The sequence below is a fragment of the Rhizopus delemar genome, genomic scaffold, assembly GCF_000149305.1.
Source record: "Rhizopus delemar RA 99-880 supercont3.2 genomic scaffold, whole genome shotgun sequence".
Lineage (NCBI taxonomy): Eukaryota > Fungi > Mucoromycota > Mucoromycetes > Mucorales > Rhizopodaceae > Rhizopus > Rhizopus delemar.
In genome coordinates this window covers 4,348,145-4,361,618 of record NW_027137828.1, presented here as the reverse complement: position 1 = coordinate 4,361,618, position 13,474 = coordinate 4,348,145, and the positions used below count along the sequence as shown (strand labels likewise).

Here is a 13,474-nt window from a genome sequence, read left to right as displayed (position 1 = left end):
TGCATATATTTTATCTAGGTTGTCCTCAGAGATTGTAAGCGAATTAAATTATGCATTTCATAATTAAGCTCTTTTCATACCTGAATGTACCTATGCGAGCGCGCTTTTATCATAACAGCAATTTGATCATTACTGCTATCGCCCTTTATCGTAAATCGAAGCTCACTAAAGCCAAGATTTTAGTTCTTTAATTACTTTTTTTTTTGCCAGCATGTTCAATGAAGGTATCTTTCTTCGCTCTGTACTTCTACCAGGTTAATGTATGAGTCATTAAGCATGATTTATAGTTCAATTTATATCAAGAAGTATCTTAAAATGCTCGAACAGACTTTGATATCAATAAATTAAATAATCCAAGCTGATGTGTGCTTAAGTTAATTATATACCTACACTAAGGCAGAGAGTTGTTTATCTACTGTATTATTTTTTTTAACGAATGAATTTTTAAATAAAGAAAAGAGAGCTTTTAAGTCATTTTTTAAAACATCTTTCAAGCACGTAGGATGTGAGTAACGCCTCGAAGGACGTTTCACTTTGATTCTAATTTTGAAATGATCTGCGAAAGATATATCCTAATTTCAGGGATCACCTTCTCAAGTAAGGCGTGGTCAGGTATGCTACTTTATTCATCAGGACTTCCATGTTAGTAAACTGTCTTCAAAATACTATAATAGATAGAGCAAGCATTAGCATTATTTGGGTTCACACTCCTTCTTGTAGCTTACAAATTTTACCATATCATTAGCGCAAATTAAAGATTCATAATAAAGGAAAACAACAAAAAGCTAAGGCAATAGGGATATGAAGGAGGTTTCCAAAAGAAGAGGGCTCTAACATTAAAATTTTTATCAAGAGAACCATTCAGACAAAATAAACTAATAAATATAGAAATAGCTCTAAAAGGACCATATATCCTGGCTTGAGAGAGCAAAGATTTGTTAAAAAGAGAAAACGACTAACAAAAATTAGGAAGTCTTTGTCATAAAACTGCACTTTTTAGCTAAAAGCAAGATAGATACAAAGTAATCTGCTTTAAGAGGTTTGATAATAAGACACCAATGTAATGAAAATAGTAGTGTCTTATTATGAGGTCATTATATGAACTCCATAACTATTGAAACCTAATGAGATATTGAAAATAACATTAATATAACCAAAGATACGGCAAACAATTAAGCAGAAGATGTAACTTATCTTTAGCATATTAATTATGATCATAAAAAGACTATAGAGAGCAGATGTACTGAACAAGCACTTCGGTTTTTAACATGAAGGCTTAATAAGTTTTAAGAGAACAAATCAATATTTAGAATTTGTTGAGAAAAAATGTAGATAAAGAGTTAAACATATCATGTCTTTCAAAACGTATAAGGAGGTTTAGCAAAAAGAATACCCCTTACTTGACAAAAGAACCTAAAGTACTTAAATTACCAGTTTTAAAGGAGAGGATCTTTTAACAGAGCTACATTAATGCTTAATAAGTTTTTTTTTAAAAAAAAATAATTCAAGAGTTGTTTATTCATACAGAAGTTAACATAAAAAGGAGTGAAGGCTCTCTACCTATTAAATAATCATAGCAAATCATTTAATTTCACGCTTATCAATATTCTTTTAGGAGTGATTTTATTGCTGTAAAACACGAATTTTTATGGTAAAGCTAATGTAATTTTTACTTCTATTTTGTACAACACTATTCTGCATGAATTTTACATGATTTAAAGACCTACTACTCCCTTATTTTCTTTTAATATTTTACATTCAAGCTATACATTATATGTATAAATATAAATGATGTTCTGCACTTACTGGCTAAAAATAGTATACATCCATACCTTATTTTTGTCTGTAGTGCATGCTCTAACAATATTGCTCTATTATTATTTAAACCATATAAAAAAATCACCATCTTGCTTTTATAAACTTACTTCCTCTTAGTTAATATTTAAACTTTATTTTGGTAAAGTACAATAAGCAATCAAAGAGATAGGTAATTGTATGTGAAGCATTCTGCCTCATAGTAACGCAATTCTAAAATCATTTAATTAAATAAAAATGTTGAAACTATAATGACATTTAATAGCCACATTAAAAGACATTCATCTACAGTAACGCTTTATTTGATTAAAAAAGTTCATACATTTGCTATTACAGTATGCTTCTTTTAGTTCTCGAAGTCTTTACAAATTTGACTAAGATCAATCTCGGGAGGGCAATAAACCACCTGATTCCAAAGAAAGGCTTATGTAGAAGATAGCCCCAAACTAAACCCTAAAGCAATAGTTACAAGCAAGAAGCTAAGAGAATGGTGGATAACGCAGCAATGTCAGCAACTGACAGGCCTGTTAACCGGCGTTTGCTGTAGCTCATAACTAGAGAAATCCAACTCTGAAGAAAACAAAACTAGTTTAAATTATTATTTATTAGTCACTATTGCTGATTTTCTTTATTTTTATTAATTCCCAAAAAGATTACATCTTCAGCCGTACATAATTGAAATAACGCGTAAAATAACGTTATTCAAATCAGTGAGGCATCCCCAGAATAAAAGATAATCTATGACAGGCATACAAAAGAACAAGTGAAAGGTTTTCATAACCATAATTATAGACGACACTTGCTAAAGTACCTGAAGATTAGAAGAACGCTTACAATAGAAGATATCAAGCCACTCACTCAATAAGATATAAATACCTGCCTTCAATTAGAATAATTTTTACTTTAACTTAAAATTGAAATAAAGATCAGTCTAAAAAAGTACTCACACTGTTTCTCGATCTTTGTTTCTACCTTTCTCTCAATTACTATTACCACTATACAACAAAGGCTAGTATGTACAAAAATAGAGCAAAAAGCATGCATGAATTGTGACAACGATTGGAAAATGAATAGAATTCGGTTACAAAAGTCCAATACTTAAAGTACACTGATACTATACCAGAAAGGATTCCAGCTGTTCTTGCTGAGAAGGGCGGATCAACTAGATATTGATAGTCAAAATGCCTCACAAATAGACCAAGCTTAAACATTCGTCTCCTAATAAATCCAGATTCAGTTCCAAAGATTGAAATTTTACATAATGGTAGTCTACATATAGATTTTACTACACTTTAAATTTGAAATGATTCAACAGAGATTTCATGGTGCTACATCAAAATAAATAAAAGCGATTATAAGTTTATGGGGTATTTTGGCCCACTCTAGTTGCTCTTTTCCCTTCTAATGCCAATTCTAAAGATGGCGTTCACATGGACACCAGCAGTTTGGAGATGGAAAATATTCACGAATCTAGAGAATCAACTCCTATAGATCAAAAAATTAATAACTCTTCTCAAATCAATTTACAGGCTGTCAATAGCAGGATCTTTGCTGACGGCCCCTCAGGATATAAATTCCAACATTACATTATCAGCAATTCTAGATCACCAACACCAGAATACATTCCTGCTGACCAGCAGTACGGCACCACAGTATTCAATATTGATGGTGCTCTAACTCAGTCTAAGCAATAATGAATAATAGATCGAAAGAACTATTATTCAACATTTCTTCATTGAACTGTAACAGTTTGGTGAAGACTCATGGTACCCAAAAGCAATCCAATTTCATACGTTACTTACGCTCTTTAAACTTCAATATAATGGCCTTTCAAGAAACACACACTAACACAGACCATGTAAACCTCATCAATGTACAACTTCAAGAATCTCAGTCCCTATGGTCTCGCCATAGCGGCTTGCTCTCCTTTTCTTCCAACTATCAACTGTCAGACAACCCTGATTCCGTCAAACTCACGCATTATACTTCCCAAGATCAGTCATCCACAGAACTTTTATGTTTCTTTCCATGAACTAGTGGCTTACGCTCCAGTTACAGGCAAGGACAGAAGAGAATTTTTCGATCCTGTGTTAGATGCTCTCACTTCTGTATCTGATATTAACCCATATCGGATCATTATCCTTGGCGACTTCAATTATTCTTATTATCGACTTAACTTGTCAACTCAAACATCTCTAAAATGAGTACCATATCTAGAAGGATCCTTCTATAACGTGATGCATAGTGGAGACAATAGTAATATCCCAACTTTCCGTCGCAATGATGAGATCTACTCTACAATCGATTATATTTTCATTAGTAATCAGATGCGCCCAATGCTTAGAGCTATAGATATACATCGACTACACCCTTCATGGACTGATCATCAATTACTCTCTCTTTCGATTAACCTAGGCCAAACTCCCACTAGTTTTGGTCTCTGGCGTGCCAACCCCATTTTGGCTCAACAGAAAGAGTACCGCATACAACTAAAACAACGACTCACGGATACCGTATCTTCTTTGCCTAATCAGATGACAGCATAAGAACAATGGGACTACATCAAATCTGAGATACAGCGATTTACTCAACGTTATGCAATTGATTATACTAACTTATGTAAAAAGTAATCAGTGCATTACAACGCAAGCGCAATGTTTTCCTACGAAGCTAACCACCCCTAGCCATCCGGCTACAGTGTCTTCCTGCTATAGACCAACAAATTGAATCTCTTCAACAAGAGTTGGTAGACATTGCAGCATTAAAGGCGGGAATACATTGGAGAGAACATGGAGAGAAATCGGCCGGTTATCTCAAGCGGATGCACCAGGTACGAACTGTAGAACAGAGCATAATTTTTTTGCAAGGCCCTACTGTTTTTCCAAATATGAAATAAAAGACAAAAACTAAAAAAAGACAATAGTTGTGAAACTAAAGATTATATATTGCTTTATTAATAAAAATCGTTTGAGGGTATTTATACTTTTTGAATGTCTGGGTCTTTACCACTATTTCAATTGATCGGTTAAAAGAATGATATGGAAGATAAAGGAAGGATAGTGGATAATCAATAGCCGCTGTCTTCTTGACGAATCAAGGGACAATGAAGTAGATAATTATTGATCTAACGATAATTATCAAATAGGGTTGGATTGAACTGCCGTTGTTATAATCAGGTTCCGATATAGTATTCAGAAAGCCGGTAGGGACAACAGGGCAAATTTGGCTATTACAGAAATATCACATTTATCAAATAGAGATCTGGTTAGACTATAATTCCGTAGTATCTAAGTTTATCCATGAATATTCACTTTATTAGTTGTGTGGATACAACAACTACATCTGGATTGACTGTTTCCTCTCGTACACAACTCATGGAGGTTAGTCAAGCATTCTATCAAGAACTTTATTCAGTTGATCCTATGGATGAGCATAACGTTGATTGCTATCTGCAAGATATAGCAGATATACCACAATTAAATGAAGATGATCGTCGCTATCTTATCTCACCAATTACGATTGAGGAGATAATTGAACAGTCAAAGAAAGTCATTAGGAGGCAAAGTAGTCCTGGTTCGGATGGTTTAGGTTATGTCTTTATGTATCTCATTTATCAGTTCTCACTGTTAAAGGATCTTATTATCAAGATCTACAACGCGGCTTTAACTGCTGGTTCCTTTCCATCATTATGGCAAGATTTATATGTACGATTACTGCCAAAAGAAAGAATGTCTCTGTACTCTAAAAAAAACTCACGGCCAAAATCCTTGATCAACTGTGATTCAAAAGGCTACAAGCGCATTATTAACCAACGGATGAGATACATTATGTACACAATTATTAATCGTTATCAAACTGATTTCCTTGGTGATCACTTTATAACCGAAAAAGACATGATACTCAATATATTCACGGAATAAGCTCATGTTTAATAACGACATGAGGTTGATATCTTATTAGATCAAGAAAGGACATATAACCGTGTCCACCCTTTGTGCTTGCGTCAAACAATGTTGGCCTTTGATTTTCCGTATTCTTTGGTTCATTCCCTTGGGAATCTTTTTCTTTGGAAATGCGGTGAGGATCAATATTAACGGATATTTTACCAACAAAGTTGATCAGCGTCGAGGTCTTCGACAAGGCGATAATGGATCGCCTCTTCTTTTCAACATTGCGCTGGAACCGTTTCTTCGACATATCCTTCAAGATTCTTTATTTCAAGGTTTTCAATTCCAATCGGTGAGCAACTCGACCACCACAACATTCAATACTATGCTTCCTTCCTTAAAGGTACTTGCCTATGCGGATGATGTGTGTGACCTGTTGCATTCTACGGACGATTACTGTCACCTACGTCACCATTTAGACTGCTATGGGTCTGTATCCAATGCTAAGATTAATGTTCACAAGACTGAAGCATTTTCTTTGGATGGACGCTCCTACCCAGAGTGGATTGCTTTTCTAGCAGCACAAGGTATTTCCAAATGGCATGATCATTCAGCACCTAGTCCACTTCGATACCTTGGCTTTCCCCTGATTCAGTCTTTTCATCAACGTCGTTATCTAGAATAGTTGCTACAGACAGTGAAATCCCAATGTACTATCTACTCTCAACGTAGACTTTCTATCAAAGGACGCGTTACCATAGTGAATACATTAATACTTTCTAAATTGTGGTATGTTTTGCGGATGGTTAATCTACCGAACACCTTCTTTCGACAACTCAAATCCGTGATCTATCAGTTTGTCTGGCATAATTGCAAATCTAAGATCAAATACATGCAGTTATGTTTCGATCCAAATTTGGGTGGATTAGGTCTATAAATCCACAGGCTCAACGACACAACCTACAGATACGCTGGCTTCGTCAACTCTTAGAAGACAGCCTCCTTCAGCCTTGTAGTCAACCTATCTTGTTAGACCACATACATCGATTCCGTTCAGGAAACACAGGGATAAGACTGGCTCTCTTTCCCTCTTTTGTGATCCCACCCTGCTTCTCACGCTAATAACTTTATGCAAAATTTATACGAGACTGTTGGTTATTTTGGGTATGCAGATACACAGCAGGTAAAGTGCACCCCTGCCACACTTCTTTACTTGCTTATGTCTGCTATATTCGTTGTGATTCCTCCTGATTATTGGATCCCTCGATCACGACACAAAAAACTCAAGATGCCTCAATTTTTTACGTATGATCATCATTTTGGATGTATACGACCTTTATTGTCATCTGATCAGCCTTCCTCCTCCTCGTCTGGTTTCCAAGTTAAGTCGAGATATTCATAATCGATCATCAAGCTAAATCAGCTTATCTGGCCTCATATATTGAATCAAAATCAGCCATGTGGTGAAATAGCTGATACAGCATTCACTGATGCCTTCTATTCGCAGCCCCAATGGATTCACTACAAGCCTAAACCATTTCGGTTGTCTCTAATACAGTGATCTCTACCATCATCGGCAATGTCACAAATACTAATATTCAATTGGTCAATTTTTTGGAAAATGCCTGTTTCGCCTGAAAAGCCGGTCTTTGTGGTATCACCTATTCCACCATAAACTCTATAGTCAATCACTTCTCTCAAGCTTTGACAACAGTCTGACATCTTCAGTGTCAATTCTGTTCTGCCAATATTGAAGACTTACAACAGCTCTTTGTGTGCGCTGTCCTAAGAAATGGAGAGTATGGATATATGTTTCCAATTGTTTTAGTCCATGCCTCACTTTCACTCAAGACGATATATACTCAATCCTCTGGTCTTTTCAGCGGCTTCCTTTTGTTGACAATACTGATCTCTAGATCCTCAGCTGCTATGTGTTCTCCCTTATCTGGCGTGCCTATTGGAAATTTACTATTAACGGACTTTCATTCAATGACAAACTGGCCAATAGTGCTATGTCGCAGTTTACCATTATTAAAAGGGGCAGAATCATCTTGACTAGCATATTCAATCGTTTATATATTGTTTCTTTTGGTTCACACCGCTCTCAGACGTGTGGCTCCTATTATATTATATTTTATAAATAAAAATAAACTATTTATGTACAAAAAAAAATTGAACCCACAAAATCGAAGTGAAAAACTAATATACTGTTTGTGTTATCTCGTAAGAATAAAAAAGACTATAAAATTCAACGAGATTTAAAAAGTTATATTTTTATTTAATATTATTATATCTGGTATTTATATTCTTTTCATGAAGGTTTAATTAAATCCTTTTCAAGATATTTTAATTAATTATAGCTGTAGATCTAGTATGAATAAGTTTTAATATGAAGACCTGTTTCTAGTTATGCAAGTGGACTGTTTATAATTATTTCTTCAATAGATCTATTTTTCATTTATGTCTCATTGCATCAGGAGCTATATTAAAACAAATTGTATTGAGTTAAAGGAGTGGAATTAGTTATGACCGAATAATAGAGAAAAGACTGTAATGAATCTTTGTAAAGCATTCACTACTCTGATTTCTTATAAATCGAATATGAATCATGTTTAAAATATGTTGGGATACGACACTGTTTTTTGACGTTTAGATAAAAAATAAATTTGCATTAATTTTACGAAGTTAGCATATCATATCATCATGAAAACAATAATAATAATACTATTATTATTATTAAAAATTTGTTCGTCAGTAATTATTTTAAAGATTTCTTTCTTTATTCAAGCAGTTCTCAAAAAAAGACTTTGAGTACTCAATCCACTCCTTACAGTCTTTTTTGTTACTTTTCTAGCCGATTCACATATACAATCTGTGAGACGATCATCTGCTGTCAATGGTGTTCTTCTAACACCAGCTTTTACTTTTGACCAAAATTCCTCAATTGGATTCAAGGAAGGTGAATATTGTGGTAAATATATGCATTTATGTCCTTGTTCTTCGATTAGTGCTTTGATCACTTTTGGCTTATGAATAGGTGCATTATCCTAACAATATACTGGATCTTCATATTATTTTTATCTAGTATTTTCATTATGCTGGTTAGGTAGGCCAAGAAGTGCTCAGTTCTTGTTCCAACTTTACCATTTATTTTTACTTCCTTACTATCTGCCTTTCTTTTTTAGAAGAAGCTGATCCTGATTTTTTCTCCAATATTTATGATACCTGCTTGAGAAATTGCACCTAAAATTGTAAACGTAACACCCTTTCCGGTTGGTACAGTGCTCTTTGCAGGTGTCCCTTTTAATGGACGACCGTGGTTTCTCTGAGTATGTAAGTTGAAACCTGTTTCATTAATGAAAACACAATTCTTGGGAAAATCCATATCTGTATCACTCGTATATTGCTCAATAATTGCCTTTCGCAATGCTATTACTCTATCGGAATTTCTAGCTGCTGGTATCTTTTCAAGCTTTTTTAAAGTAGTATTATGTTTATGTACTAAATGTCTGTGAATGGCAGAAATAGAGATTTTCAAACCCTCAAATTTCTCACAAAATTTTAACTTTAACTCATCTAATACAGCAGTACTATTCTTTTTGGCATAGTCAACAAGAAATTTAGAATGCTCCTCAGTTAAATTTGAACAAGGTCTTCCACGAGGTTTGTTATGAGATCCCGGAAGTCGTTTCTGCGGATCATTATTATACGTTTTTACATAACTCTGGGCAGTACGAATATTAATCCCAGTGACTAAAGCTGCATCTTTGGTAGTGAAGCCTTCTGCAATGATTAAATCAAAGAGCTTTTCAATTTGTTCAGCAGTATATTTCTTGTAAGAACTTCAAGGTTTAGCTACAGGAAGCTTGTGCTTTTTCTTTAATGGCATTGAATCTGCAAAAAGAAATGCATCTCCAAATGGATCTTCATCTTTGATTTCTTCTGGTGCATCAACATCCATAAATTCACGTACACAATATAATGAATTGCGGATGGCTCATAGCTCATATTTTTTGCGGACAATAAAGATTTTTTCTTTTTCTTTTTTTTTCTTTTTTTCTTTCTTTCTTTTTTTTCTTTTTTATCTCATTTTAATCAATTGCAAGATGGCTAAGTTGACCTGACTTTTAGGTAAGATTTTCTTACTTAGTAAAACGAGGGTTGAAGGGCACATATTAGGTACATTACCTATATGGCTAGGTGTGAAGGGATGATCACGTACTCCTTGGTAGTAGCGCCTAGCGGTTCTTCGCCAAAAGTTTTGACAAATGCGCACATGTCCTCAGTAGGTGAACAAACGGATATAATTTACAGTGCCTTTATTAAGCCGCAGTAGCCGAAGATTGGATATTTATATATATGTCCTCAGTAGGTTAACAAGCAAATAGAGGTCTCTGTTCCTTTATTGATGTCGTAGTAACTGAAGATTGGATGTGGTTATGTTGCGAAAGGCGATGTTCCATCGTGCTTATTAACAACATAACAGCCATTAACTCTGACAACATACGGTTTACTAATTTTTACATTTTATAGTGCTTTAAAGATCTCTCTTTTGTTCTGCTATTAAGTCAAATTTCCCACCAAAGTCGTCACTGTTTATGAATATCAAATAAAGCTGGTTTATAATTAAACATATACCCTTTTCTCAAGACAATTCACTAGCAAAATTATTATGTATTTAATGCAATAAATAAGATTTTTGACTGGTTCTTTTCCAAATTCTACCTAAAAAGAAAGCCAATTGTTGTATGATTGGATTTAACTACATCTATTTCATTTATATAAAATTAACTAATATATAATAAATATTATACCAAAATTACAGTGAGTTAAAAAACCGTTTCAGTGTTCTTCCTAAATATGGTTTTGCTACCATTACTATCGATATACTTAGTAAAATTCTATATTTCATATATCATATGAAAGCACTAGTCCTGATGTATCATACAATATAGAAATAGTATTACTTTTTCAATATTTGCTTATTAAACCTTATAAAATTACTACAGTCGGTGCACTGAAACGGTTTTTTAACTCCATTCAAAAAAACGTAAATACTTTTAACAGTTACGCAGACTTCATTTTTCATATATGCAATACATACAGAAATAAGTGACTAGAATGACGCTTTGCATTTATTAAAAAAATGAGTACATAAACACGTTATTTTATTAATAAACGCGTAACAAATTTCATCCTTTTTCATTTAACATTTTCAACCCAATCTTTATTAAAAATGGCTCGCTCTATTTCCCAAGATACTCAAAATGATTTGAGAGTGCTGCTAGAGACCGATTTATCGTATGAAGAAATTGCTGATCGCTTGACTCTCTCTAAAGCCACTGTTCATCGATATTGCAAAAAATGGAATATCCAAAGACCCGATAATACTGGCGGACGACCTTCGATCTTAACTGAAGCAAGCAAGTCCCTCATGAAGAGAATGGTGATCTTAGGGCGACTGAAGTCTGGTGTTGAGGTCTTCGATTATTTTAAGGCTATTTATCCAAGGTTGACTTACAACACTACCCTAAACGCCTTAAAAAGCCTAGGATTCAAAGCCCGACCCAAAAGAAAGGTACCTCTTTTGTCAGCAAAACACAGGAAAGCACGTTTGGATTGGGCACTTGCTCATAGATACTGGACCACTGACGACTGGAGAAAGGTTATCTTCTCTGACGAATCGAAAATCAACGTTTGGGTTCTGATGGAGTTGAATTCTACTGGAGTCTGCCTGGAAGCCCATTACAGCCTCATCATGTAATTCCAACCGTAAAACACGGAGGAGGAAGCGTTATGGTGTGGGCTTGTATGACTTCCCATGGAGTTGGATATATCTGCGAGATATACGACGACAGAATGACTGCACCGGATTATTTCCATATCCTAAAAACTGAACTGGCAGACACCCTTGCTTACTACCGATTGGGAGATGGTGATTTCATTTTTCAGCACGATAATGATCCAAAACACACTACCAAGATAACAACAACTTATCTTAAAGAAGAAGCAAAATATCCAGTGTTGCCTTGGCCCTCTCAATCGCCTGACCTGAACCCAATTGAGCACATGTGGAGACATTTAAAGTTGAAATTAGCTCTATATGAGCAAAGAGCAAGAGGTGTCCATGAACTATGGGAAAGAATCAAAATTGAGTGGGAAACATTTGATAGGGATGTTTGTTGTAAATATATTGATAGTATGCCGGCTAGAGTTCAAGCTGTAATAAAAGCTAAGGGTGGAAATACTATATATTAGTATTTTTTTACCTAGTTAAAAAACCGTTTCAGTCATTGTCTTTTTTAAAATGGCCATTGCTCAAGATGTACTTCATAGATTAAGATGAGATGTACATTGCTTTGTTGCAAAAAAGCGATATAATAACATAATAAAAAAGAACACGTGTACTCTAGATACTTTTTTGAAAAAAAGGATAAATGTGTGAGTTTCAATTTTACTGAAACGGTTTTTTAACTCACTGTATATTTGCATGATTGATTTATTACATATTATGACAATGAAACGATAAACAACAATATTTTTTTTTCTTGAAGAGAATTTTATTTATGAAGTGACAATCCCCGTATAATGGGGGATCGCAGCGACTGCCTAACTTCGCCTTCGTCATCCTGCACTGGGACAATCACCTTGGCAATATCGTTGAAGATTCCTACAATTTTGGCTATTCTGTTGATATAACCAAAAATTGCAGGAATCTCATTCACAGTGCTTGGGAAGGTCAAGGTGTCCAGCTCAACCATGGTATAAATGTCACTTGTTTTTTTCTGCAACATGTAGAACGACATTTTGGTTCCAACTGCTTGGACCAAGAATGAGCTTCCAAGTTGATGGATATCGATGGCATTCTTTCCGAACACGCCCAATCTGACCAGATCGTACTGGATTCTTTTTGCATCTTTTTTTTGTGAGGCTGGTTTTGCCTCAAAAAACCCAATTGTCACCATGGAGCCATTTCTGTTGGCGCGGAAGTAGCCATCGGGTCGCCGACGGGAAATGTCAAACTGCTTGTTTTGACACTCATGGTTGTTCTCGTTGCTGATTTTGAAGTGGTAGGTATTTGGCGAGTCTATGTCATCAAACAAAGACTGAATTATTGGTAAAATGAATCGGCTTTTTAGGTCATCTTCCTTGACCGTTTCTTCAAGATCGTCCATTAAAAACGTTTCAAGCATTTTCTTGAATGTCTTGATTATGGTTTTTTCGATCCCATCTGATTCCAGCATGGCCTTGTCCATTTCAAAGCACCCTTGTTCCCTTGAAATCGAACGGCCGTACACCCGTTCGACAATCGATAAAATTGTAATAATCCTCCCATATGGGACATTGTAATTTTTGGTGTTCAAATCCTCTTTAACATTTGACCTTACTATTTCTAAGCTCTTTTCAGGAAAACAAATGGCCAAGTCATCGTTACTATAGTTCTTTTGCAGTAGTAAAATAGATGACAGAGAAAGTATTTGATGAAAATGTGTTTCAAACGCTATACCATTAAAGCTAATGGCTTCACGAAAGCGAACTTGGTATTTGTTGAAGCAAGATGATATATCAACTCCATCTACAACGTATCTATTTGACTTTGATGGAAGGGTAAGGTTCGCGGAAAAAAAGCTATCCATTTCTTCTGTGATATTTGTTGCTACGGAAGGCTGAGCCACTATAGAAGGTGAGCTAGAATTGTACGTGGAATTTGAAGAGCTGGTTTCTGATTCGGAATAGACAAGGTCAGCTCTATTCTTCCAATACTCTTTTGC

The 13,474-nt window shown here is 34.9% G+C and overlaps 6 protein-coding genes across 6 annotated transcripts; 3 read left to right on the top strand and 3 right to left on the bottom strand.

The window, feature by feature from the left end:
* Window positions 1-6,087: 6,087 nt before the first annotated feature.
* Window positions 6,088-6,387, top strand: RO3G_03939 (uncharacterized protein; the record flags this gene model as incomplete). Its single annotated transcript, XM_067658529.1, has 1 exon — window positions 6,088-6,387. One exon carries the CDS (start codon window positions 6,088-6,090, stop codon window positions 6,385-6,387), a length of 300 nt encoding a protein of 99 aa, XP_067514630.1.
* A 1,107-nt stretch (window positions 6,388-7,494) lies between these two features.
* On the top strand, window positions 7,495-7,757 carry RO3G_03938 (uncharacterized protein; the record flags this gene model as incomplete). The annotated part of the gene is made up of 2 exons (XM_067658528.1): window positions 7,495-7,501; window positions 7,531-7,757. 2 exons carry the CDS (start codon window positions 7,495-7,497, stop codon window positions 7,755-7,757), a joined length of 234 nt encoding a protein of 77 aa, XP_067514629.1.
* Window positions 7,758-8,387: 630 nt separating this feature from the next.
* RO3G_03937 (uncharacterized protein) lies at window positions 8,388-9,710 on the bottom strand (the record flags this gene model as incomplete). Its single annotated transcript, XM_067658527.1, has 5 exons — window positions 8,388-8,426; window positions 8,549-8,749; window positions 8,868-8,878; window positions 8,928-9,544; window positions 9,676-9,710. 5 exons carry the CDS (start codon window positions 9,708-9,710, stop codon window positions 8,388-8,390), a joined length of 903 nt encoding a protein of 300 aa, XP_067514628.1.
* A 1,228-nt stretch (window positions 9,711-10,938) lies between these two features.
* RO3G_03936 (uncharacterized protein) lies at window positions 10,939-11,466 on the top strand (the record flags this gene model as incomplete). The annotated part of the gene is made up of 1 exon (XM_067658526.1): window positions 10,939-11,466. One exon carries the CDS (start codon window positions 10,939-10,941, stop codon window positions 11,464-11,466), a length of 528 nt encoding a protein of 175 aa, XP_067514627.1.
* Window positions 11,467-11,588: 122 nt separating this feature from the next.
* On the bottom strand, window positions 11,589-11,783 carry RO3G_03935 (uncharacterized protein; the record flags this gene model as incomplete). The annotated part of the gene is made up of 1 exon (XM_067658525.1): window positions 11,589-11,783. One exon carries the CDS (start codon window positions 11,781-11,783, stop codon window positions 11,589-11,591), a length of 195 nt encoding a protein of 64 aa, XP_067514626.1.
* A 479-nt stretch (window positions 11,784-12,262) lies between these two features.
* RO3G_03934 (uncharacterized protein) lies at window positions 12,263-12,958 on the bottom strand (the record flags this gene model as incomplete). The annotated part of the gene is made up of 1 exon (XM_067658524.1): window positions 12,263-12,958. One exon carries the CDS (start codon window positions 12,956-12,958, stop codon window positions 12,263-12,265), a length of 696 nt encoding a protein of 231 aa, XP_067514625.1.
* Between the last annotated feature and the right edge of the window lie 516 nt (window positions 12,959-13,474).